This window comes from Fundulus heteroclitus, chromosome 11 (genome assembly GCF_011125445.2).
Source record: "Fundulus heteroclitus isolate FHET01 chromosome 11, MU-UCD_Fhet_4.1, whole genome shotgun sequence".
Classification (NCBI taxonomy): Eukaryota; Metazoa; Chordata; class Actinopteri; order Cyprinodontiformes; family Fundulidae; genus Fundulus; species Fundulus heteroclitus.
Window position 1 is genome coordinate 11,297,234 of NC_046371.1, and position 27,146 is coordinate 11,324,379.

The window sequence follows — 27,146 nt, forward strand, 5'->3', positions numbered from 1 at the left end:
AGACTTCCCAGATAAAAGTGCAAATTAGCACTCATTCCTTTAGTGAAGACCTCAAATTTTTTATATCTCCAGAGTCACTAGCTTAAAAATAACATCTGTTACAACTCAGAGAGACAGAAAGTAATTTCTCAAGGTGAAGGTAAAAAAAAAACAACGCAAACTGATTTGAACCCGTTTCTCTGCGTGGGAGCAATGTGTGATTGTGGCAAGCACTGCTTTGCCACAACTGGTACTGTACACCGGTTTCCAACTGGATTATGCCAGTTTCTTCCTCAGGGTGGTCATTTAGGAGCACTCGGGATCGTTCATCATGACCATATGGATGCTCCAACCCTGTGTTTAAGCCAGCCGAATCTTACCATCCACGAGCTGGGTTGATTTAGCTGTGGTGGCAGCAAACGCTGTATTTACACTGGACAGAAAGGTCTGTGCCACGGGTATCTAGCAATGGATGCTGGGCTGGAGCTGTTGTAACCTCACACTTGGAGGCAGATTTAGGTGATTGTTGTCTCAGTAATCAGCTCGTGATTGAAAGTCTTAATGAATTAAAAAAAAATGTTACTACATGCTGTTTAAGACAAAAACAGGCAGCAGAAACAACTGAGCAACAACCTTTGCACATGCAAGAACAACAGAGATCAGTTGAATCCGCTGTTACCAGATTTTATGATGCAAAGTTATTAAAACTGAGGTTCTGGACACTGATTAAAGTTTTACATGTTAAGCATGTTGTAAAGTTATACTTTGGTATCGGTTTCATGAATAAGGAAATACCAAATCTTTTTAGCACATCAGTAACAAATCAAAGGACCCACAAGAGGTGTCTCATGACCCCCTGCTTTGGGAACCCCTGCTTTAAGCAACAGATATTTAAAAAAAAAAGTCAACCTTCATTATACAGTTTCTCTGGCTGAAAATTTATTTATGGAGATACCAGAGAAAGTGCTATGGTGACCAGATATTTCTCCAGTTGAAGTGCTGCACCTTTCCCACATGTTGCTGTGCACTGCTGGTCAGCAGGCTGAGAGAAAACAAAGGTTCCTGCACCTTTTCTTTGCTTACAAGGAGGACAAATAATTGAACTTTATTGATCTCACAATGGAGAAATTCACTTCTGCATCTTAACCCATCCCCTTGGGGAGCAGTGGGCTGCCACTGTGCGGCGCCTGGGGAGCAATCAGGGGTTAAGGGTCTTGCTCAAGGACCCAGAATGGCAGCTTGCGGGAATTGAACTCAGAACCTCTGGGACCGAAGCTCTGTGCTCTAACCGCTCAGCCACCACTCCCCAAATATGGCTGTTTGAAATGTTATGTAATATTAAAATATAATCTCACTTCATATAAGACTACATTAAATCTGTAAATGTTTGGCATTACACATGCCAAACATGGGTTTAAACAATCCGTATAATCAGAAATGCTCGGCCCTGCTCCCACCGATGCATTAGTAGAACAGATTCAAACTGGAGCGGCAGTGATGAAACCAGAGCAATCAGAGGCACTTACCTCTGAAGGTTTCTTGTGCTGGAGGCGGACCCATGTGCTGCTGGTGCCGGTATTCTTGGAGGACCTGGACCACGACGTCACTTGACCTGCAAGAAGATAAAAATAAATAAATAAATAAATAAATAAAGACAGACTTAGAGCTGCTCCTAGGAAAACCTTTTCTGTCCCTTTTATTCCAAGGATTTTAATTCTTACTAAGGAAACCGTTTGAGTTGTCAAGTCTTTGGCTGCAGCTAACACGCCTGTTAATCTCATTCCAAAGAAACGCCACTTTTTTTCAAAAATTTGTTTTTTCAGAAACAATAATAGCCTAATAAATTCAGCAGCGGTAATCGTGAATCAGCAGGGAATTTGCAAAACAAAAGTTATTGAACCTGATCTGGGAAAAAAAAGATCAGGGCATTTGTCCTTTTAAAATAGATTTGATTAAAAAAAAAGAAATATAAAGCTGCCATGCCAACAATCTCAGTGAACAAAGCCCACTGCTTGCAGTCAAGAGTCAGGCTTTAACTGAGGCAGACTAATGACGATCCACGCAGAGGTTAATTAAGTAATGACAATATAAATAGCATCTTGTTAAAGTGTTACGTCGACTATGGTCCATTACAAGCTCGTTAATACATAGCTTAATTGTAATTAACCAGACACTGTAGCCAATATCCCACAAACTGCTTCATCCAACAGCTCTATGGGGGCTTTTCTGTGCATTTGCATAGATTACCCCCTTTTTAAGGAAAGTAAACACTGGAAATCTTATTAGAGCTCATTTCTGAGCCTGCATAATAAAGAAGGATGTACATTTGATTAAAAAAATGAGAAGACATCCATTGGAATAAAATTTATCTTAGTGTAGCACATCAGAGCCAGAGCGCATGCGAGTGTGCAACCCTCCCACTCAACATATTTCCCCCCATCACCACAGCAGTGCGCCACCATGCTGACTTCACTCCTCAGCATCTCGCAGAGCTCAGGGAATAGCTGCTGCCATATTTGCCTTCAGATATGACTGATTTCTTCTTCTTCTACACAGAAGCAACGCACACAGTCGCCAACGCACGCAGCACAGCCCAGCGCAGAGCTTCAGACGTTTGTGCATTTGCCGACTGCAGATGCAAATTCAGACACACGTTCGTCACTGCCACAATAAAACCTTGTGGGGGTTTCAGTTTCAGGAAACACAGCAGCGCACAAACCTTTAATAGTTACAAGACACGTACACACACCTAGGGATGAACCCGTATGAATATTGGGGCTGGTGTCCGATATTACACTCTGCTTCAGCTAGACATCCAACAGTGCCGTGTCCAAACCCCCCACCAGAAATAAACCTAGGTTGGGTAGTATTGGGCTAGTTGTACTGATGATACTGATTATATTTAAAAAAAAAAGGACCTACATCAGCTGATAACAATGTTAATGCTTTTATATCGTGCGTTCCTACACACACAACCCTGTTTAAATGTGTCTGTGACCACGATGAATGATTTTGAAACCTTTTCCTCCTTGAATCTGACCTAAATCCTAATATAAAAAAAACTACAAAAAAAACAGGTGGGGTGGGAAAGTTGTGACCTCCGTGCATAAATGTGCACAACCTTAAACCAGCGGTTTCCAAACTTTTCAGCCGAAATAAGAGAGCCAGAGAGTAGCGACACCCTTTTAGGCGTAATTTTATAACAAAATTCAGTCATCCTCCTCAGTTAAAATAAGGAATGTTAAGGATGTTGCAAAGTTGTATGTACAACTTTATTAGAATATATTGTATTAATTACAACTTTATTCAAATGAAATTTCGACTTTGTTCTGGTTATAATTAGGGATGGAGACGATCCGATCCAGTATCAGTATCGGGCTCCGATACCAACGTTTTTTTACAGATTGGAAAATTCTGATCCAACCAGCGGACATTTCCGATCCATAAGCTGCGTCTGTGCTTTAATGTTTTAAAGTCTTTCTGCTTGTTTAACAAGAGCGGGGATGTATACTATTGAGTTTAATGAGCTAGTTGAGCGCTTAGCGATGTCTAGTCACCACCAGGCAGCCGCTGCGTGACGCTGCGCGTCCTTGGAGCAGCTCAGTGAATCAGCTCACAGTCACGCATAAAACAGTTAAATGTGCCGAGAAAAACTGTAGTTAGTTTTGTGCAAACGTGTCGGGTATCGGAAAAGTATCGGTATCGGCAGATACCCAAATTCTGGTATCGGAATCGGAACTGAAAAAATCTGGATTGGTGCATCTCTAGTAATATGACTTTATTCACCTAATATTTTCACAATGTTATTAATTTTTGGACACCCAATATTATGACTTTATTCTCATAATTTCTGCAGGCAATTACAACCACCATTGTAATTAGAGCCATTGTAGATTAAAGAAAAATTGTTGGACACAGAGGAGTAAATTTCCACAAAAAAAACAGATATTTTGAGATTAATTTCACACATTTGTGAGAAAAATATTCTGATGCTGAAGAGTTGTAAATATCCGAGGAAAAAAACTTTCGCCGATTAAAAGGCATACATTTGCTATATCCAAACTATAATTTTCTCTAATACCGCATCTCGCGATCCCCTCGTGGTTCTCACGACCAACCCTAGGGGTCCCAGCCCCCCTTTGGGAACCCCTCCTTCAAACAAATGCTTTGTTGAATCCCCTTTTGAATCAATTTCCCCCTTTAGTCTTCTTTGGGGTGGCTCTGTCAGAATATCACATCTTTTTTCCCTCTCTCCTTTGAGAAAGTTCTCCAGCTTGTGAGGACATCTCTTGTCCACAACCCAACTCTGACTCCACAGATTTGCCATTAGATATTGAGCAAGGCAATTTAAAAACTTTGATTTTCCGTATGCTTGTGCGCACAGCGATGCAGCAGAAGAGAATCCTTCTTCATCTTCAGCTTTACGGCTGAAGGGTTTGGATCAGCACTGACTTGAATTGAGAACTGTTCGTCATTTTTGATCCAACCTGACTAAAACCGCAGTTTTTAATCAGAAGAAAAGTGAACCCACAGCATGATGCTGGCACTGTCATTTTTCTTTTCATGTGGGTAGGCCGTTTCTTTGGTGACGTGCTTTGTTGTTTCTGTGCTTTAAATTTACCCACCTAAAGCTTAGAGCTTAGATTCACCGGCTCATAAAACCTTCCTCAACAAGTGTTACAAGTTAGCGGAAGCTGAATAATGCCAAAGGCTTAAATGCTACAATCATCTTCTTGTGTGTGAGAATGAACGGGAAAAATGGCTACAGATACTGCTTTAGGCAGGCATGACAAAACAATGGTATGTATTGCTCACCTGGACGTGGCCCTTGGAAAAGCAGCTTCTCTACATGTTGACTGGACGACTCAATTCAGTACCTCGCTCAGCCCAGTCAAACGTTTTCAGTTCGGTTTTACAAAAAACAAAACAAAGGGTTGGGTTTTCCTCAGGGTGAAACTTTTGGTACGGGGGTTTTCTTCAGAAGCACCAAACTTTGCATCTTCTCTGTGGTCTCCATGTTCTGTCCTTACCACACCCACAGGTGAAAAACATCAACCTAATCAAGGCACTGTGCACCTCTCCATGCATCTGGCGGCCACTTTCCTCACGCATCGCTCTAAACAACAAGGTTTCTGGTTGATTATAGACAAACCTGGAAGTTTTCTTTGGAAGAATAGGCTTTTGTTGTGCCACTCTACACACATATGAAGAAAACATATTCTAAAAATGGTATCCAAATAGATACGCCAGTACCAAACAAAGCTCCTCAGTGCTGCCGTCAGCCTCTCGACACCTTTCAGTGTTTTCATCAGGTTTGGAGAAACGTCAAGTTTTAGTCATGTACCCTTTCTTTTATATCTTAAGCATCTTTACTGTACAAACGCAGACTTAAAAATGCAATGTGTTTTCTTGCACCATAATCCTGACTAATATGTTTATACGTTCACTTCTTTTTTTATTCTTTATAGCCTCTCTGTAAACTATGTCTATAGTTAAAGGATGCAAATGTCAAGAAAATCTATGACTGTATTTCAGATTAACGAGGTTCACTTCAATTAAATGTGGGTATACTCAAGAAGGATGAATGCTGTGGCTGAATCTAACAGATTTGTCTGCAGGAACAGACAAATCTGAAGGTGGAAACCTTCTGAAATGATTCAACATGCTCTTGTCTTTTTACATCCCATAGCCCCGGCATTTAGCAGAGGTGTTAAGACTTTCTAACATGCTCTGTATATCTAAGATTATTTGGTTAGTAGTACCAAACTGGGTTGTAGCAGAGAATGGTTTCTGTTCTTTTCTCTGTTCTTTTCTCTGCTAAGATTTTGGTGCCAAATATACCTTTATTTTTTGTGGAACCTGAGTAAAGCAACAGTCTGAACCCAGTACCTTCTTGATACAAAACTGTGACACCGCGCAGGCCCAACAATTAGGACGTTGCCCTATTAATATGGGAGGTTTCTGCACCTCTCTCAGTTTCGGTCTGACTGTAAAGGAAGGGGGAAACACCAACAGCTTTTTAGCATTTTAACAGTGAGGATGCAGTCGGGGGGGGATTTCTGGTGTGCACCTTCTCAACCCTTCTGCTCAATAACTTTAATCCACCTCGAAGTGTACTTCTAAAAGGAATCCAACAGAAGGGATGTAAAATTTGTTGCTTGCTGATTAATGGAGGTGTGTGTGATCTGGAGTTGTACTCCAAATCACTGAAAGCCCAGTGCATTCGGCTCTTCATGTGAAAGGTGGGTTATCATTGTACATTAGTTGGAGTAGCGATGTGGGATTCTTGGTTGGATACGTGTGACGAGATACTTTTGGAAGTAGCAAGAGCAGAAGCAGGTGATTGGCAACTAGAGTACTAAGATTATTGCAATAAATTACTAAAAGCATTGCTAGGATATGGAGGTTATGCCCTGTTTTAGGATTCAAACAGCACAGCCAGTCCTGTTTGAAAATATCTGACTAACCTACACGGGTTAAGGGCAGGCCACACGTCAGGAAAAGGCCAGTACAGCCACCACCATGCTCCTGCCACCACAATGTTGAAGCATTAAAGTTTTGTAGCTGCTCAAAACAGTCGGAAACTCATACCCAATTACTAATAATGGGGAGCACATTGCTCTTTTCATGCAGCCCCCTATGGAGATGTCTCCCAAGACTCTCCAGAGACCATCCAGATTCGGGAAGATTTTTTTACGCTTTGGTACGATAAAGGTCGGGTGTTAAGGGGGCATTAGTGAGCACAGACCCAGATTTAGTGCTGGATCGTGTTACAGGAAGAAACCCAAAAAAAGGAACAAGGTGTACCTTCAAAGCAAATGCTGTAGAAGATAACATGTGGTGTTCAGGTGTCAGATGTCATCAGGATACGGGCTAGAGATGGTGCAATTCTTACTGCATTCTAATTAATTGTTATTTAGCTGTGTGCAATGCTGATTGTCAGTCTCTGCAGGTTTGCAGGTAAAAAAAAAAAAAAGCTGCTTATTAAGTCCATGCAGGGTTTGCGCTACATGTAATTGATCGTGGCACACCACCACAGCAAAATAAAAGCCACCACGCCTTCAGAATTAAGTTTTTAAAAAAGTCTATATGTTAAAACAATGTAAAGTGCATGATATATATATATATATATATATATATATATATATATATATATATATATATATATATATATATATATATATATATATATATATATATATATATATATATATATTAGGGCTGGGCAACGATTAAAATATTTAATCGCGATTAATCGCCCTGATTAATCGCGATTCATCGCGATTAATCGCATTGTATTTACAAACTCCAAGAATGAATTCAAAAGTAGTGTAAAGAGCACTTTTATTTTAATGTTCTGCTGCCATATGAACAAAAGTGTTGTAACATTTGTAGCACTTATTTTATACTGGATATTTTCAACCCATCTATTGAATTTAGTGCACTAGTTGATCTTTTCTTCATAAGAGAACAGCAAGCACTGCAGCCAAAATATGGCCTTTTTTGACCTGCTGTATATTAGCCAGTCCCTAAGCTTGATGTATCATGAAACTGTTGACCTTTTGGGTTTTGTGGTTTTTATTTTATTATTACAATTAAATAATATTAATAATAATAATAATAATGTTATGTTCAGTGTTTTTTCGCTAATCCACCTCTTATATATTTCAATCCTTATGTAATTTTGTCTGTGTTGTGTGCACCTGCCTGTTGCTTTAATCCTATAAATTTCCCCGTCGTGGGATAAAAAAAGGATTAGCTAATGTTATCTTATCTTAAATAACACTTTTTAATATATGTACTGGGTTCTTTCAAGGTCTTAATTACATGTTATGTGTGGGCTCCAGTAACATCCATCCATCCATCCATCCATCCATCCATCCATCCACTGATCTACCTGGATGTTCTGGAGGACTGAAACGCCTCAGTCAGAGACGTCTGTGGGTCTGTCGGGGCAGTGAGAGAAGTTTCGTCTCCTCTCTCCGTTTCTGGGGCTCGACATTTTCATGTTTTTTCACGTGCTTAGATACATTTGCTGTGTTTCCACTGAAATGAACCGGCTTTTTACAAAACATACAGCTTGATTTCATTTACGGTATTAAAATAAAGCCAAACGGTGCTACTTCCCCGTTCATTTTTTTTCGCTGCTGCGGTCTCTCTCAGCTGTTTGTTTGTCAAGTTTGTGTGAGAGCTGAGTGGGCGGGCCAGGCTGAGCCTGCGTGCTGATTGGCTGGCGCCGCTGAGCCATGTACGAGAGGGGAGGGGGAGCGGGAGAGTGCTGCCTGACTGACACTGACTGAAAGCATGTGAGCAACATGCGTTAATGCGCGATAAAATAAATATCGCCGTTAATAGTCTAATGAATTAACGCGGAATTAACGCGTTAACTTGCCCAGCCCTAATATATATATATATCCTATATTATGTACAGGCTATAAATATAAGATGCATCAGTCAAAAAATGCATCATAAAGAGGAAAAAAAAACATATATACACGCCGCCCTGGACGTATGATTTACCTTTTAAACTTGATATATAAGTCCCACCTGACTATAAGTCACAGGACTGGTCAAACTATGAAAATAAGTGCAACTTATAGTCCAAAAAACACGATAAATGAATAAAAATACCATGTAATGTTAAAATGTACCTTAGTTTGAAAAACAAACACCACCTGCTCCTTCCTGTCTGGCTGTGAAGCTGCCTAGCTAGTGACTACTGTGCTGTGCTGCTCTCAGGAGGGAAGGAAAACCAGAGACGACAGTCCAGTGTTGGCCATTTTGCCATCTTTGTTGCTATATTTAGCGACTTTCTTTCAAAAAGCGACTAGCAAAACCTACAGCGGCTTTTCCTGTGTTAAAGGCGACGTGGCGTAAAAAGCACCAATCATTCTGGAGTCACTGTATTGAGGCAGCAGTGGATCTCTTTGTTTGCAATAATCAGTGGCACAGGGTCGTTCTTTATAGAGTAATATTGTAAAAAGACAGATTCCCTTACAAATAAAATGTTGTCAAACATTTGTGTCACTATATCTAAGTCTGCCAGGGAACTGACAAACTCAGTAGGCTAAATCCTCTTAAGGCGCTTTGATATCGGGTCCGCCCGCCCGCCACGGCTGTCTACTGTTAGTAGACAGCCGTGGGGCACAAATCCGCACAAATTCATAAATCATTTCATAAACATCACTTGTAGCTCCGAACACATTTAATCACAGTTTTTAGTCACTTATTTATCTTGGCAAAAGCTTCTTATTCCTATAGCCCCCCACCACTACGGTTTAAAAATATCCTTGGAGGAAACCTTGCCATATACTACTATTATGCACATTAGGATCATATTAGCCCTTCACAGGTGTGTGCATGAGCCTGTGAAGGATACATCTACACGAATAACATATGGCAGCCGCATGACTCTGTCACCGTGACCAGATAACCAAACACGCAGACGAAGGCTACCATCATGGCCGTGTGTTAATTAAAAGCCACACTTTAGAGGCCCAGCAGCCAAAATTATCATGGGCATCCTTCAATTAGAAACCCGATAACCTCCAGTGAGCAGATGCAGCTGGAGTCCAGGCTGCGGAGGTCGGGAGAAGCTGAGCGTAAAAAAAAAAAAAAAAAAAACGGCTTTGAACAGAGGCTGGGGTAGTAAGGTCTGCAAAAACAGCCCGTATAACCTGCTGTAAAATATGCAGCACAAACGCCCGTGAACACATAACAGTTAAACCTGTCAGAGGTCAAGTCAGCCCTGTGTGCAAACAACTTGAATGACTCCATTACCCATAATTAGTCTGACTATGGATCCAAATGCAACACTTCCAGCATTTCTTTTGGTCTAAACTACTGCAGAGTGATCTGAAATCTACTTTCCAGCAGTTCTCACAATTGCTCGCAAAGTGAAAAAACCATAATCGACTTCCTAATACACTTTAGTAAACGTATATCTTGCAAATAAGTTAGAGTAAGATTATCCTAAACATTTTTCCCCCTCGACTACAGAAAACTGTGCCAAAAGACAACATCGTGTACTCGTGTATTTCTACATGTGGCTGCGGAGCATTCTTTCTGGTTTGGCAGCATCATAGCCAGATGTTCCCAGCCCCGAGGAGTCCGACTCTGGGAAGAAAACATGTCGGCCAATATTTCAAACTACATATGCACAAGTCACCTAGTATTAATTTATCGCTTTGCTAATTAACTACATGTTGCATGTGCTTACAGCTTCCATAGCTTCAGGTCACAATATAAAATAAATAAAAGTACCACTCTAGGGGAACTTTACCTGTGATTATATAAAAATGTTAGATTAATAAAAGGAAGAACTGAACTATGGTACTAAATGAAGAATGAATATAATGTATGTGAACACAAAGTGAGCAGGTGCAGAATTTCAGAGAGCTTATTATTGCGGCTGAACTACAAAGATCCACAGATAAAGAGTTTTGTGGCCGTAGTTCAATCTCCAGCTTTTGTAAAAGTTTGAACTTCTGATATCCATTTCAGATTAGATAAGTATAACATAAACACATAAAAAATATAGTAACTAAATTCAAACCATGGCAGCAAAGAAAGAAAAATAGTAAAATAAAATTTTAGCAATACTTTGCTAAAAGCATCTTGTTCTTATGTCTGAATATAGTGTTGAAAATAAAGAATTGCCTAATGCAATTGAACTTCACACTTTTTGTTATAAAAAGGGTATTTTACTGATAAAACAACTTTTCAACAAATTCACAGATCTTCTCAACTGAAATAAATTACTATTACTATTTACATGTTTTGAAATTAGTGTCATATTTAATGGTTGTTTAGGTTTTTAGGAATCTTTTTTGTTGGTGACTCTTAGAAAAAGTAGTTTATTCAAGTGTACTACAAGTATACTTATTTCATACTTAAAATGAGGCAGTGTACTTGAAGTTTACTTTTTATAAACTATATGTAACACTTAACAACATTATAGTAAAGTATACTTGACTTATACTGAAAAGTATAAACAAAAATCTAAGACCAAGGTTAAATGTACTTCATAAAATTAACTTCAAGTATACTACTTTTTCCTAACTCAAGTCTTAAAGGTCTTTGAAAGGTCAGTCTTTAACTTTTTTTTTTAAAGAAGTAGGGTGGTTAGGAGTATTTATGAGTAGTCCGTAGCTCCCTCTGACCAGTCATAAATCACAACTGGATACGGTGATATCCCCCACAGGTTTTAGTTAAAAAAGATATATAGATGGCGCTGCGGCATCAACACCATCAATAAGCAGAAAATCAGGGTAATTTACTCAGAAATGTTTTACATTCTTTTAAATCTTGCTGTTGGCTGGTTACGCACATGATACATAATCCTAACATCTCTTGGCCTACACTTGAAGCCAACGTGCGCCTATAGAAATCTGTAGCTGTGGGCCTTTGACTGCCACACTTAGCGGGGTCAAAGGCGTAAGAGAGACACGCTGACCTTCGGTCATTATACGAAACACATGAAGACAAAAAGGCACCTTAACTTTAAATTCATTGTAAATCTCGTCGTCTGAAAAATAAAGCCGCTCTCCTTTTTGAAATAAGTGGTTAATAAAAATTTTAACCCAATAATCATGAAAGTGATACATCCATCCATTTTAGACCAACGCATTACGGTTTTAGACTGTCCCAGTACGTCAGTACTGTGATAATGAATGAGGCGACTGGGTGTGAAACATTAGTCGCCCGCTTTTGAACCAAACTGTTTGTGATAATAAAAAAACAAAACGATTACAAAAATGAGGTTCAATGGTCATAATCTTGATTCTCCATTTCATCTATATAACAGGAGTGGAAAGTACTCCAGTCGTATATTTTTAATCACAATTTACATTTGGAAGAATCCCCAAAAGACTTTGGTGTTTCTATACACTACTGATTCAGGGGAGCTGCATATAAAATGCATGCCAAACGTCTGGTTTTCCTTTGTGATTAATTTAAGAAAAACACAATTTTCATTCAACTTTCTAATCATGCACCATGGCTTGTGTTGGTCTATCAAATAAAGCGCAAATAAAATACACTCATGTAGGTGATTGTAACTAAACAAAAGGTTAAATTCCACAGGTACATAGATGCCTTTGGCTAAAATCAGGTGTCTCGCTGTACATCAGCACCACAGAAGCTCACTTCTCTCACACTTCCAGACAAAAAACATCCACATTTCATCTTTCCCCCAGCTCTTTCTCCAACTTACTGTCAGTGGTGTCAGAGTCGTTGCTGCTCGTGGAGTATTTCCTCCTCTTCTTTTCACTCTCCATCTGTCAGGGGTGAGGCAGGCAGGGACAGAGAGGGGGAGGAAGAGGGGCAAAGGCAAGGGAGAGAGAAAGAGAGAGAGAGAGAGAGGGAAATGACAAGTGAGAAGATGTTCACGAGGAAAACACAAGCGTTAATGACATAAAACACTAATCTGTTGGAGCATCGGGGACTCCTGCCACGACGAACCGAGCTGGTCACAGCTGGCCGACAAAAACACCTAAAAGAAACCATTTCACGTAGGCGACGAAGGACGATCGAGAACTTGTTTCGAAACCACAAAAATTCTTGGTCCGTGCAGTTTAAAATAATTTTTTAAAAGCTCCGGGTGCAACTCCCCACCCCCCCACAGTTTCTGTCAGCTGTCAGTCATCTGTGTATGACGGCCAAACGAAGGGAACCATCCTACACTTCAGGCATGTCGAAATGACACCCATCCATTATTTCATTCAGGATTGAAAATTTTGTTTGGAACAAACTATGAGAGGCAGCGTGTCTGTCTGTAAAATAAACAGCCTAAAGGCCGGTACATTTTCCAAAAGAAAATAAATAAACATATGAGATCTTTTTTTCCCAGGGCTGCAAGAACAACGTGACACCTTTCTGTTCTTGTGGCTTTTTTTTGACTTTTTTTTTGTGTGTTAAGGTGGGCTGTACGGGGGCAAAAAGCTTCATAAATGAATCTTGTAGATTGGGTCTGATTGATGCTGTAGACTATATTTACTTTTTAATCTTTCTTTATCTTTCTTTTTTGGACATGCACCAAGACAAACCTAGACAGAGGAGGAAGATAAACACTTTACAGATCTCTGGCAAGATTCTTAGCATTTCACTGTGGGAACAGAGGCAAGTATTTACACCAGCTACCAGAGGTGATAACCAAAATGCACATCAGCAGAGTCCAGAAAGGCTGGATACTTAAATAATCCATCAATATTACAGTACCAGAAAGGACTGCTAGGTGTACAATAAATAGCTATGGAAGTGCCTTGCATTCACACACTACATGCCAATATTGTAAATGCCAACATGATTTAAATGATAAAGGGAAAGCTACTAAAGCGCACAGAGCGTGAGACAGAAAAACAATGAAAGTACAGGATTTCTGTACCACCCCAAGTCAATCCAGTATTTAATACACTATAATTTGTTTTATGAATCAACTTCATCAACCATGTAAAGGCTGAAACTGCCAGAAAAAAAAAACATTGCTGCTTGATTTCTATTTTGTCATCGCCAAGAATTCAAAAATGGTGTTATTTGAATATAGCTTGTATTTTTTTTTTAAGAATGATGCCAACACAAAGTTGAAATCTAAAATATTCTCACTTTAACCCAACAACTCGAACGTTGTTGTAAAAAATGCAGTTTTGCTTCAGTCTGCATTCTACAGAAACCCGCCTTAATGGGTCTACTTTTCTTCAATTTCACCATGAAACATGGTTTTTGGTTTAGGGCTGTAGAGGAGAAAGAGGGAAATTTACTGAGAAGGAGTGTAGTGTAGAACAAATGAGTAAAAAGAGAGAAAGAACAAAGAAGTGTTTAGTAAATGTTAGTCACAATGTGTAAGAAGGCGAGGGGGAAATGAACTGGGAACTTGAATCAAAATTGAAGTTGCCAGTCAAATCAAAAATGACTGATGAAAAGCGTTGAAAAATTCTCTAGCCTGAACCAACTATGCTTAAATCTACGACTTACACAACTTGAACTTCTAGTTTAGCTCATCACTTTCTACAGAGGGACAGTAGAGAGCAAAATGACCAGCTGCATCGCTGTCTGGTTTCAGGCCTGCAATGCCTCAAACTGGAAATGTGTAGAGCAGGCATGTCCAAAGTCTGATACGCGTCCAAATTGAAATGACAAAATGACAATTTTGTATTTCTGATATGCTTAAGGTACATCTTTCAGACACAATGAAGTCCAAATGTGATCACATTTAATTAATTTAACTGCACCATATTTCACTTCTGATTGGCCCATCAATACCTTGTGATGGCTCCACTCTGGAAAGCGCTGTCTGCTTGGAATTTTTGTTGTGTGGAAAGATTTGACAGAATCCAACAATCAAGAAAGCTTTTGTCCATCTAAAACGCTGGAACTGACCCAGTCACAAGACCTGATCATGGCTGCATTGAACATTTTTATTGTTTTTTTGTTTACTTTTGTGCTCCGTTTCTTTATGCTATATTGGGTATTTTAGAGGGATGCTCAACTAGTGTTAAAGTTCAAGCCTGCTGTCTCTGTATCAACAACGGCGTTCAAAATTAGAACTTACAGACATCCAGAACCAAAACAAAAGAAACCACCGCTTCTGTTTTATCTTAAAGTGACCTCCATAGGCTGGCAGGAGCAGTGTACTGTACATATGAATCTCTGAGACAAACAGGCTGGTGTAAAGGAAGAGCAAATCTGTAGACTAGGGAAACAAAAATGACAACACCTGTCTAACCCAAACTTCTCAAGACCAACAAAAAAAAGCTTCTTGAACCCAAAGTCCAAACCCTTCAAGGATTGTGGCCATTTTTTTTTTAAATCACAATGAACAGTTGACGGACTTTACACGAATATCTGAGAAAACTATGTCTAAAATTTTCAGTTTTGCAATAGGAGTAAATCAGTTTAATCTTAAGGCATTGTTGACACGGTTACATAGAAGTTTTAGAACAAAGTTAACATTATGTAATCCGAACCTAAAAAGAAGTACACCTTTTCAGATTGTAGACCTTGTCAATTCCTCTACTGAGAAATAGGAAGATGTTCTAAGATCCAGAAGCTAGACCTGTTATCAATCAACTTCATGACTGACCTCAACCGAATACAGCTAAACACCACTTTCAAGAGTCATAAACACAACATTTACTTTCCAGCTGCATGTCTCGCAAGCCAGATAGTGAATGCATTGATGATAATAAGTAAAACATTAAATCACAACACAGGCTGGAGTACTGGACTGTTAAAAAGCTTCTTGCAGCTAAGATGTTCTATAGCTCCAACACTGAGCAACGTGGAGCATTGCTTCTAACATATAAACTATCATAATTTGCCCAAAAATATCAAAACAAGGTGAGATTACCAAAATGTTAAATGTTATCTTGCACCCATAATTAAAGGAGTAATGGAATACGTTGAACAAACCGCATTAAAATAATATGAATCATATGAACCCTCTACACAAATAAAGACCTAATGGATTCTTTGCAGAGATGGGCTTCACTGCCCTTTGCTTCCACTTTTAAAACATTAAATAGAGGAATATCATTAAAAAGAGCAGTGTTTCTCCTCCCTGTCAGGATCTGATCGATCTGCAATCTGTCAAAAATTACTTAAGGGGTTTCCAGCTCACAGCGAAGCAATGCCCTCTTGTCAGATCCATGTCCATTTAGGCTGCCTCATACTCCAATTAATGTGTAAATTAGGGGGAAGACTTTGCGGACGAATGAAGCAAGCCTGTAAATACGTATGTATAAAGCCAAAAGGAAATCAGTCTACATTTAAAAAGGTCCTACATTATTACAAACTGAGAGACAAGACCAGAACAAAGAACAGAAAAAGATGTCACAGAACCTCAGAGACGCTTGATCCTTAACAGCAAAGTAAATCAAACTTAGAGATGCACCGATCCGATACCCGGATTGGATATCGGCTCCGCTATTGACCAATTAGTTGGATCGGATATTGGATGAATGACGCCGATCCAGCATTACAATCCTTTCATTTTTATTTATTTTTTATCAATATCATACACACCAATACAGTTACAGCAATCTAGTCACTTTTATGTTTACAATCCCAGTTACACAATCACGCACAGCAGCTAGCGATGAGCAAACACAGAGCAACATGGAGCAAGAGCCGCCCGAGCCAAGTCTGCTATTTGGAAACGTTTCAAACTTGATGATGACGCCAACAAGTTTGACTGCAAAATGCAATATCTACATCGAATTTAAAGTTGGTAAATTCAACACCGCAAACTTAAATAAACATGTCCAAAAGCACCATGTTAAACAGAATGCAGACCGTTTTTTAACAATGTTTATGTCAAACCTGATGCCTTCACTCACAGGACAAGGTAAACGGTTCATTCATTCAACCGTTTTATCGGATCGAGTGTCAGCCGATATGCTCAGCCCTGATATCGGTATCAAACTCTGGTTAACCTAGAGCAAAAGAGTCTACAGAGACGATCTATGCACGGAAACAAGGAGAACTAAAGGCTAAAAGAGAGAAATCATCCAATGAAACAGCAACAGGTGAATGTTCTGAAATTCACTTTAATCATGCAAATCGGGCCAAGAAACCCCAAAAGGAGTAGATTTGAAACCATGTTTAGTGTGCAGAGAGCAGATTTATGTGGCAATAAAACAGGGCTATTCCCTCTTATATGGGACTCTTCCTGTCCTTCAGTTTTCCTGCCTGCTCTGCACACACCAAACCACTCGGACATTTATGCTGACAAAAAAGAAAAACACACGGCTCTCCTTTCCTGCCTCTGCTTTTTCTTTTCCAGGTCATGCTTTTCTATTTCCTTTCCCCCTTACTCGCCTTTTGCCAACCTCTGTGCTTTACAATAACAAGGAGGGGCAGTGGGAGTCTGCAGAGGAAGGTTAAGTACATCATTGACTTCCTCAGCCTCTCGTTCGACTCTCCATTTTTCCACATCTCCCAATCAGTCAACCCATACCTCGTCTTTCTGCCTTTGACGAGAGCGGTTATAAGAATCACCAACTTCCTCCGGTTACATCATCATACTTCAGGTCCGCACACTCCGATCCACCTCAGGGTTTGTTTACTTTTCCCCCCCCTTCCGCCTATTAAGCTCTGAAACGACCCAATTCAACCACATTCTGGAGGCCTAACCTTCTGTTTATTCTTTTTGCAGAGCCGTTAAGTCATTTCTTTCCTGACTCGCCAGAGGTGCTAAAAGATGTGACGTGAAGAGGCTGCGAGGAACTGTGCGGTAAATGCTGACCTTCCAGGAATTTGTAGAAACAAAAATAAAAACCGATTACTGGAAACCAATTACTGTGCTGAAAATGAGGAAATTCAAATCTTTACAAGTATCGGTCAAAAAGAAGTTCATAGAAAAATATAAATAAAACTTTGTTGAAGAATAACTTGCCTCAACTACGCTGACTCTGCCCTGGAGTGGCCAATTCTGAAGTAACTTATATTCTTTTTTCCCCTATTTCTCAATGTCACGATGGGTAAGGAGATAAAGAAAGCAAATGCCAAAAAAAAAAAGAGGCAGAAAATAATAAACACGAGAAAGTTAACTTGAAACTGATGGAGCTGCAAAAGGCAAACTGAACTAAAGTGAACTTCTTATAACCATTTTCAACAAACAGAGCTAAACCTAGAAGGACCTGTTAATACTGACTTAACTATTAATTAAGTTAAGCTATTTTTCGTGTTAATTAATCTTGTGTGTAAGTCTGGTGTCTAGGCCTACCTGTTTTTGCCACTGTCGCACACAAATTATTTTGATTGCAGATTGTCAATTTTCTATCCGATTACTCGATTAATCGTCAGAATAGTCGATAATCGATTACGAAAATAATGGTTTACGACAGTCTTAAACAGAACCACAATATATTGTGATAAAATTTAGAGCTTACTATCAACTGTTACAGGCTGAAGGAAAGCCTCCTCGCAGCATGATGCTATTACTATTATGGTCCACGGCTGCCATGAGTAGTACAGGGGTCTGTGCAGTTAGTTTTCTGCCACCATTGAGTTTTATAAGGTTTAAATTTGGTCTCGTCTGACCAGAACACTTTCGTGGCCATGTTCTCTGAGTGCCTCTCCACTTTATCCCTGACCAGTCTACTGTGTTCCTCGGTCAGTTTGTTCACTAATGTTCTCCAAAAAAAATAAAAAAAAAAATAACTCTGAAGCTTTTACAGAACAGCTACATTGATAATGAAAATAATTTACACAAAGTTGGACTCTATATTTACTAATTTTATTTTGGAGTTACACAGAAAAGGGTTCTATATACAAAGGAGCACAATACTTTATAGTATTAATACATAAATTAACTAATTTGTAACAAATTTGTGTTGTACTTTTTCATATGGAAAAAAACACAATAAACGTGGAGGTGCATTGGTTCTGACTGTTCTGAGCGCACAGAATGGACCGGCACCAGGTTCTGAGATGGTTGAGAACTCCTGCTGTTGTTGTTTAGAGAGCGGGAGGAAATGATGACCATCCCAAAATGTTCTGGCTACACAGCTGCAGTATTTTGACCCCTAAAATAAGATAATTAGATATACAGCACTTGAAATAAGATGATGGAGATGAATTGATGATGGAGATGTTCTTATTTTCCTATTTTAAGTGCAAAAATCCTATTCTGTTGACAGATTATCTTATTTACCTGCTCAAATCAAGGAAAAATACACTAATTTTAAGAACATTTTACTTATTTTGAGGAGCACGGCTCTTAACTAACTTTTCAAGAATCAAGAGTCTTTATTGTTGTTATGTAACCAGAATGACATTTTGGTCAGACACTCAGAATGACAAGAGTCAGACGCAAATTTAAAAACACTTACAGAAAGCTGAGACATAAGCATCCCTAAAGGGCACCCTCAAAAGTGTAAAACATTCAGACAAAATTAAAAGTATTAAATATCTAAAACCCTTTTTGACTCTTCGAAGAAAAATTTGAAAAACTTTTAGAATAAACATCCTTGGAAGTAAAATATACAAGGACAAATGTAAGCATGTAGTATTTACATAAAAACAGTCTATGAAACGGGCTGGATGTTTATTTAATTGTCAGAAGTGGTGTTTTTGCTCTGGTTGCATAGTTACGCCCATTTATTTTCCATTAGGTGCTCTAGCACAAGGGTGAGGTTCAACCAAACTGCATGGACACCTCAGTTTTACAGCTTCACTTCTGTTGTGTTAAACCGCTGTTCATATAAAGAACATTGACTATTAAATGATTGACTTACAATAAACTTCTTTATTTGAAGCTAAATTATTTATTACCTTGTATTATTGTAACAAAACACCTAAGTAGCAACTTTTTTGCATGCTTATTTGGCCTCAGTACAAATGTTCTTTTTTGATTCATTGATTAATCTTAAAAATTATCGACCGATTAATCGATTATTAAGATAATCGTTAGTTGCAGCCCTAAACGCATGCCTAGTAGCATGCTAGCCACAGCTAATCACGCAACATTAATGCGGACCACTGGTCACGCTAACATCAGTAATATCTTCATTGTATTAAATTAAATTATGAACAGGTACTTTAATTAATCTACCATTAAGGCCAGGGTGTCGGTCCTAGACATGTTTGACCAAGTTTCTTGTGCTGCTTGACTTCGTTGCAACCACTTTAAAGCACTGGTTGCTCACAGGCTTGTCCAGATCTTTGGATTTTCCTTCTTCGTTTGCCTCATATGCTAAAATATTTAGTATCGATACCAAGGCAAATCCGTATTGTATCCGGATACAGCATTTGAGTATTGATACTTTTGACAACCCTAATACCTACATCCAGTAAAATTGTTTCATTAATCTTTTTATTGGTAAAAATCCAACACTGGGTCACATCTAGCCTTTTAGCAATACAACAGATCTGTATGAACAGCATAACTACTTTAAGGCAAGACGGCATCAAGGCTGGGGACCTCGTCAACCTGTTTAAAATGGCCGTTTAAACTACAAATCAAATCGTCATAATAAACATCAGTCCCAAGCTAGTACAATACAAAGGAAACAATTTACTGTTCAGCACAGTAAGTCTAAACATAGATCTAAATCAACAAGACAAGCCCTCACCAGAAAGAGATCAAACACTAGGGACGACCCTCCTTTACAATATGTCTTAATGCCAAAAACTGTACACTGGAGAAGCCATGGAATATGTTCATACTTTATCTAAACCATGTTTTGTATGGAGAAGCAACACATCCTCAGATGCAAAAGAAAACCCAACAAGGTTTTAGTTTAAGGTTGTTGCACATTATGGATCCACAAAGTTTTAGATTTCAGTCACCACCATGCTAAAGTATAACTAGTCTGGAAACAGACGTTGATGTGCTTTAGTTGTATTTAATCTAACTTAATTGCCTTCTGTAATCTAGTTTAGATTACCTAAATTTATTGGACTGACTATTTTCAATTACTCAGCTAATCTACAGAGATTAAACTCCTGTTAGATGAAACCAGGAACAGGAATAATGATGAGAGGAGGAAAAATGTTTGGGGAACACGTTTCTGTGGCAAACTAAACAAAACAGAAACCTAACAAACACAGGACATCACGTTATGATTCCGCTTGGTTTCTGACGATCGCCCCCTTAACCCCACCCCCCGCGTTCATTTGTACTATATCTGCACATTTTCAAATGCACAGCTTCAGAGCCATTTACAGTGAGAAGGTTGCAGAATGCATGCTGGGAAAGCCAAGCGCCCGGGGAGATAATTAATTGGCTGACTATGACTCCGGCGAGGGTGCCATGTCTGCCTGAACGCTAAAAGGCGGGCCAATCTCTTAAATGTGCAACAGATCACGCATGAAAAATAAACCAACTGGTAAGCGAAGATGCCGGGCCGCAGGTGGGAAAGAAAACCGTGCGTTAGCCATGACGCAGGCTTCATAACACAGACCTGTGCTAATAAAGTAGGATAAGCTTTCTGAAGAAAGTCAGGTTGAGAGCAGCTGGTACTGCTCAAATACTAATAGCTTCTACTTGATACATGACTGTTTCAGGGTGTTTTCTTCCTCTCAGTCAGTTTATAGCAGCTCATTCACACTTTGTGACATTTCCTGCTTTTAGTTTTGCTAATTTTAGCAGGTGGAAGATTAAGTGGGGGAAAAAAATCCATAAAACATGTTGTCCTTGTAAACAAAGTTAACTGCAGTGGCAGTATATAGTATATGATTATGTAAAAGCAACAACAAACCTCTACTTGGAAAAGTAGAGGTTTGAAAAAAAATCATTTAACTTCTCATCCACATAGAATTGCATATCTTGTTGTACTCAAACTTTATACAAATTTAGGGGATTTTAATAGCTCATGGCAGTGGTTTTACTTTCAGTTCTTAGTTTAAAGAGGCATCCGACAAGTTTCATCATGATATAGAGTAAACATGTCGGGTAATACATCTTCTCCAAACTTTCCTGGCGAGTTAGAAGTGACAGACCATAGTCATCTCCATGAATCACCTACCCTCTAGAAATCTCATCTTTTAGATCGAAGTGACTTTTTTTCAGGTTAAAAACATTTCCTTGCTATACTATAGCAGAATATTGCAAAGACTACATCCAAATCCAATTAATGTTTTTTTTTTTGTTTCCCTTTGATTTTGTAAAAATAAACTACAGAAATAATTTTTAAAAACTTGTTTTCTTTTTTTCCCCCCAATCATCTTGCCTGAGAGTTGACCTAAATTCAGAGTGCAACTAAATACAAGCTGGTACACATGCTTATAAAATAAGATGGTAGGCCCTGCCTTTGTAAACAATTTAAAAAAAAATTACAAAATGTTAGCTGCTAGTGGTTTTACACAATGAGCTAGTTTGAGTATACATCTAAGAAAAGGCTTCACTTGTGTAACTTCAAACATATAAAAATAAATAATTAAATGAAAGTGCCTCATCTTAGGGTAAGAAAAAGTTTCCTCTTTAGAGTATTTCCACAATATATTTTCCTAAACATACATACAACATTGCATGCTTGTACCAAAGCAATGATTCAGGACTCAAACTTACACGGAGGCCAAATCAATTTTTCAAAAATTAAGTCTTCATAAATTGCAAATTTGATTTAATCAATAAGAAATCGAGTTATCGCCCAGCCGCACCCCCCACTGTCCAAAAGCATGAGTGTTAGGTTAATTGGTCTAAACATTAAATCCATCAAAGTAGTTATTCAGACTACATCTCACTAAGCTCTCAGTAATCTTCTAATGGTTGCAGTAACATACATTTAGGTTCAGATTCATGGACAGAAATATTTGTCCAAACATGGTGAGTTTTCATTTTGACCCTGCTCTAAATAAAACATCAGGAGGGTCCCTGGACTTTCTCTACGTCCACAAGCTTCCAGAACCGTCTGACTCGCTGCACCCACATTTGTCGCTCCGTCCATCCGGCTGTCTTACTGTAAGCTTGCCATCTGTCTCTCTGTCTCTCTCTCTTCGTCCGATTACTTGACTCTTTGCCTCGCTGTCCTGTCTGCCCATTTGCCTGCCATCTGTTTGTCTGTCTGCAAGTATGTCACTCCCCTTCTTTGGCTATTTGTTTGTCTGTCCTCTTCCTCAGACAACCCCGCAGATGATGGTGCCGACACGACGAAGAAAAGCAGCGTCTATTTTAGCACTTTGCACCACTTGAGGACAGAAGAACAACAGCTCCCATGATGGCCATCTATTATTAAGAGACAGTAGCTGCTGAAACCAAGAGAAAACTGCATATGTACGCCTCCTCTCTTGACACGTGTGAGCAGTCTAGCTGCCAGGAAAAGGTAACAACTCCATTAACTATAACCAACAATTTCTAAACCTGTGCTTTTATGAAATACACACAAAATTATATGTTTAGTTTTACTTATAAAATGAAACCAGAAGATAATTAAGGTGCTTATACACCAAAGCCCAGTGTGTAATGACACAGACCTGGAAATCTCCTGCATACAGACTCTGACGGCACTCCTTCGAATGCCAGAGGTCAGTCAGTTTGATAAAGAATCCTTGCATATAAATTGCTTCATAACAAGACATCTCTCTGAGGGTGTGCTGTGTGCATCTGTGTGTATATAGATGAGCCTTTGCACGTCCAGGGAGGAGGTTTGTGTGAAGTATTGTGATCTGGGAGAGCAGAGAAAGACCTGCCAAACTGGGAAGACTAGAAATACTTTAGAGACAAATCAAACGAGATAAAATGTAAAAACAGTTTTCAACTTGACTCCGGTACAACTTTTACCAATATTTGTTGTCTTGTAATTTGGATCTGGAATAAAGAAAAAACACACAAAAAAAACAGGACAAATATAGCCTCTTGATCATAGAGTATATCAAGGCACCACAATAAATCTTAAATATGTTGTTGTTGCAAGCTCAGTGTGTGCAATAATCGTAATGCAAAGGACTGTTTGTAGCGCAACAGTTTTTGGCTAATATTTGGGATGCAGCGATATGAAAATTTGGGCTGATATCGTAATCCGATATTAATATTACTGTCCGATAACCGATATTTACAGATATCTGTAAATGTACACAAACATTTACATTTCTGTGATGGTCAAATTTTGTACTGACTGAAAACTTTACTGACTGAATTTTTGAATATGGGTTTTAGCCTAGACTTAGACACTGCTTTTTTTTTTCTTTTTTTTATCTCTGCTTCGTATAAAACCTCACAATCCTGGCTGCGATGCATCACTGTTACTGTCACATGGTCGAACAAAAAACACATGACCATGCCAACTACATGGAAATAAACATTGATTGTTAATAACAGCCCGGTTTTACTTATCGGACCAATACCAATATGTTAAAAAATTACTAACATTGGCAGATACCAATGTTAGCGCCGATATATGGCTCATTCCGAGTGTATTCCAAGTGAACATGCATGTAACATGCTAATTTATTATTTAGCTAGTTAGTGTGTCCCGTGGCAGCAGATGTTAACGCCGGACACAAATGACATTGCCCAAAATACTAAAGGTCACAGAGTGATGGATGCACAGGTAAGACAGAGAGGAAAGAAGAAAATAGGAAGATATCACAACTGATGTAGTCACGGCATATTTTACCAATATTGTCGCTATTGGAACATTTTCTGATATTGTGAAGCTATAATATTTACTATGTCTAGACGATACGGCAAAAAAACTCGCATCACGATATTTTTCAGTAGTTGTTTGTACCTGTGATACTTTAATCGGTTGGTTTTGCTGGTTCTTTTTATATCTCTCTTTGCAGGTGTAGAAGCAGACTCTTAGGATGTTGTATTGCTCTCTCTCCCTTTCCTCTCCTCTTTTTCTTTCACCTTTTCTCCCTTTTAGCATTTTCTCATCTGTTTTTCTCTTTTTTTCCCCTATTTTACCTTCCCATTTCAGTACCCGTTCAACATGAAATAGTCCCAGCATAAAATCTAAGTAAGCTTCTTGCATATATAAATCATGTGGAGCACTATGGTGAAAGCAGCAAGGCGCCAGTTGTGAAAGTAAAATCTGCTGGGCTCTTTTTGGCATTAAGACAATTCTTAATGCCACATTGCCAGACAGGAGATACGAAAAAAAGGAATGACTTTGCTGCAAGACACAGCAACACACACCAACAACAACAAACTGTTAATGAACCACACCTGTGCATAACAGGTAAAGCTAGAGACAACACTCTTCGGTGTGAAAGCACTTAACGGGAGACGGTCCAATGTTTGCTATGAACAGTGTCAACAATGAATTTTTCAATGCTTCGAGATAAGGACATGGACGGTTCCGACTCGATTACGAAGGATCAAAACTCAATTATCTTCAGGTTCATTTACAGCCTAACTTTAATGAATGCAGAAGGTGGAGCTCAGAAGTGCGTAATTCTTGCACCCAGACAGTTTATAATGAATATCACACTGCTGTTAGTAACACTAACCGCCCTAACAGTGTTGAATGTACTAATTAGGAATATAGGATGCTCAAAAGTGTTTAGGTTACTGAAAAATGCATCAGAAACAACCTATAAGACTTCTAGAAAAACTTTATGTAACTGATTAAAGCCAAACTGGAGATGTTTGAGCATAGCAACTCGACATTTATGGAAAACAAACATCACAGCAGCACGATGACATTAACCACGAAGCACGGAGGCGGAAGGTCGATGATTTAAAAATCTGCCGTTTTTTTCCACAATGAAATAAGGCACAGCGAGTGATTACTTCATTATTTCAGCTACCAACAGAAATCCCCAACATTAACAGTCCGACACACAAACTTGAGTCTATTTTCACTCTGCCCAACCTACCTCAAGTTTTAGGGAACACAGACAGCTAAATATGGAAACGGGAGGTAAAAATGACAGGACTAATATAGATATTTCAAAAGGTTGAGTGAGCAGGGAGAGCAATGAGCCAGAAAGATAAAAGATTTAAAAAAAAGGAGAGAGACGGAGGGAAATATGGACGAAATGAAAACAGGCAACCGCTTTGAATGAGCGGAAAGAATCAAAATGTCAGGGTGGGTGTGTGTGAAAATGTGTGATGTTGAGTATCAGGTATTTACCCCAACATCAAATACAAATCCTCCAACACACACATACACACTAACATGGTTGCCAACAGGAACAACAAAGAAAAAAAAAACACATTTGACGTACATCAAACATCCTCATCACAGGTGAGAGCAAAAAATAAACCTGCCACCCACTCACCTTTAAGTATGAAAGATCAGCACGCATACATTTCTGTGAATGAATGAATGAATGTATGTGTGAATGAATGAATGAACGCACTATCATCTGGAAAATAACTGCACACGGTTTGGTATACGCTTTTTATAAAGTCCTCTTATTTGATTGTTATTTAGATACTCAAGGAAACACCTGGAGACTTAATACCTACATTTTATCATGAGCATCATTTAGCTAAAACCTTAGTTTGCAAAGATGATCAAAAAGTCAAAAGGCATTGGTCAGAAAAAGGGTACAAAGAAAGCCCACAGTATTACAAATATACCGCATCACAGTGAAAACCGGCATCCACAATGCGGGGAGAAAATATGGAACAACAGTGGATGAAACAAATGTGCATTTCACCAAAATACCTGAAAAAGGTGAAATGGAAACTGGTTCAGGAGGCTGCCAAGAGACTGACAGGAACACTGAAGGAGCAGCAGGAATTTACAGCAAGTACTGGTTGCATTGTAGCTACACAGAAATATCCTGCTTTCTGTGTACGTCTAGATTTAGGAGACGGGTTACAACACTCTGACTTTTTGATCTAAAGGAAACATTGAGCATTGTGAGTGTATGAATGATCTGAAGAAACCAATGCTGAACATTTGGGACACAGTTCCAAAAGGTGCGTTTGGCACAGAGATGGTACTAAGCATCACAACCAGAGAAACATGGTGGTGGCAGTGTCATGCTTTGGGCTTAGCTTTCTTCAAATGGAAAGGTGAAATTAATTAACACCACCAAAACTTCAATACATGTTGGTTTTGACAGATGTCTGCTATGAAGCTTTAGATGAAGACGTCTCTGAATTCTCTAACCCCCAGTCGGTCGAGGCAGATAACCGTTCATACTTAGCTTGGTTTTGCTGGAGGTTTTTCCTTACTGTTAAAGGGGAGTTTTTCTCTCCACTGTCGCTTCATGCTTGCTCAGTATGAGGGATTGCTGCAAAGCCATGGACAATGCAGACAACTCTCCCTGTGGCTCTACGCTCTTTCAGGAGGAGTGAATGCTGCTTGTCAATACTTGATGCAATCAAGTGGGTTCCCATAGATAGAACTTCTTTTTTTTAACCAATCCGTATAATCTGATTGAATTTGACTTTGTAAAGTGCCTTGAGATGACATGTTTCATAAATTGGCGCTATATAAATAAAACTGAATTGAATTGAAGTACATTTTAATGCATCTAAATGGACATTGTGTCTCCAACTTATGGCTGGGCAGTATATCGAGATTTAGGATTTTTTTTACAAGCGGTATAAAATGAGACTATATCGTTTATAGTCTATGTTACGTTAGCATTATACTTTTATGTATTCCTGTAGGTCATTTATCAGCCGTTTCTCATATTTATCTAAAGCTGTTTGTTAAGAAAATGTGACTGTGAGACATTTTGGATTAAGCTTTGATTTGGAAATGCCTTTTTAAAATTACTTTATAAAAAGCCAAACAGAGATAAATATGGTATATGTGCAT

The 27,146-nt window shown here is 38.9% G+C and overlaps 1 protein-coding gene across 1 annotated transcript in view; it reads right to left on the minus strand.

Annotated features, from left to right (window-relative positions):
* Window positions 1–27,146, minus strand: part of jade2 (jade family PHD finger 2) — a 235,921-nt gene that overhangs the window by 194,837 nt on the left and 13,938 nt on the right. The window contains exons 2-3 of the mRNA XM_012881493.3: window positions 12,194–12,257; window positions 1,506–1,591 (exon numbers count right to left, since the gene is read on the minus strand). Coding sequence (XP_012736947.2) covers window positions 1,506–1,591; window positions 12,194–12,257 — 150 coding nt within the window. The remainder of the gene's footprint in view (window positions 1–1,505; window positions 1,592–12,193; window positions 12,258–27,146) is intronic.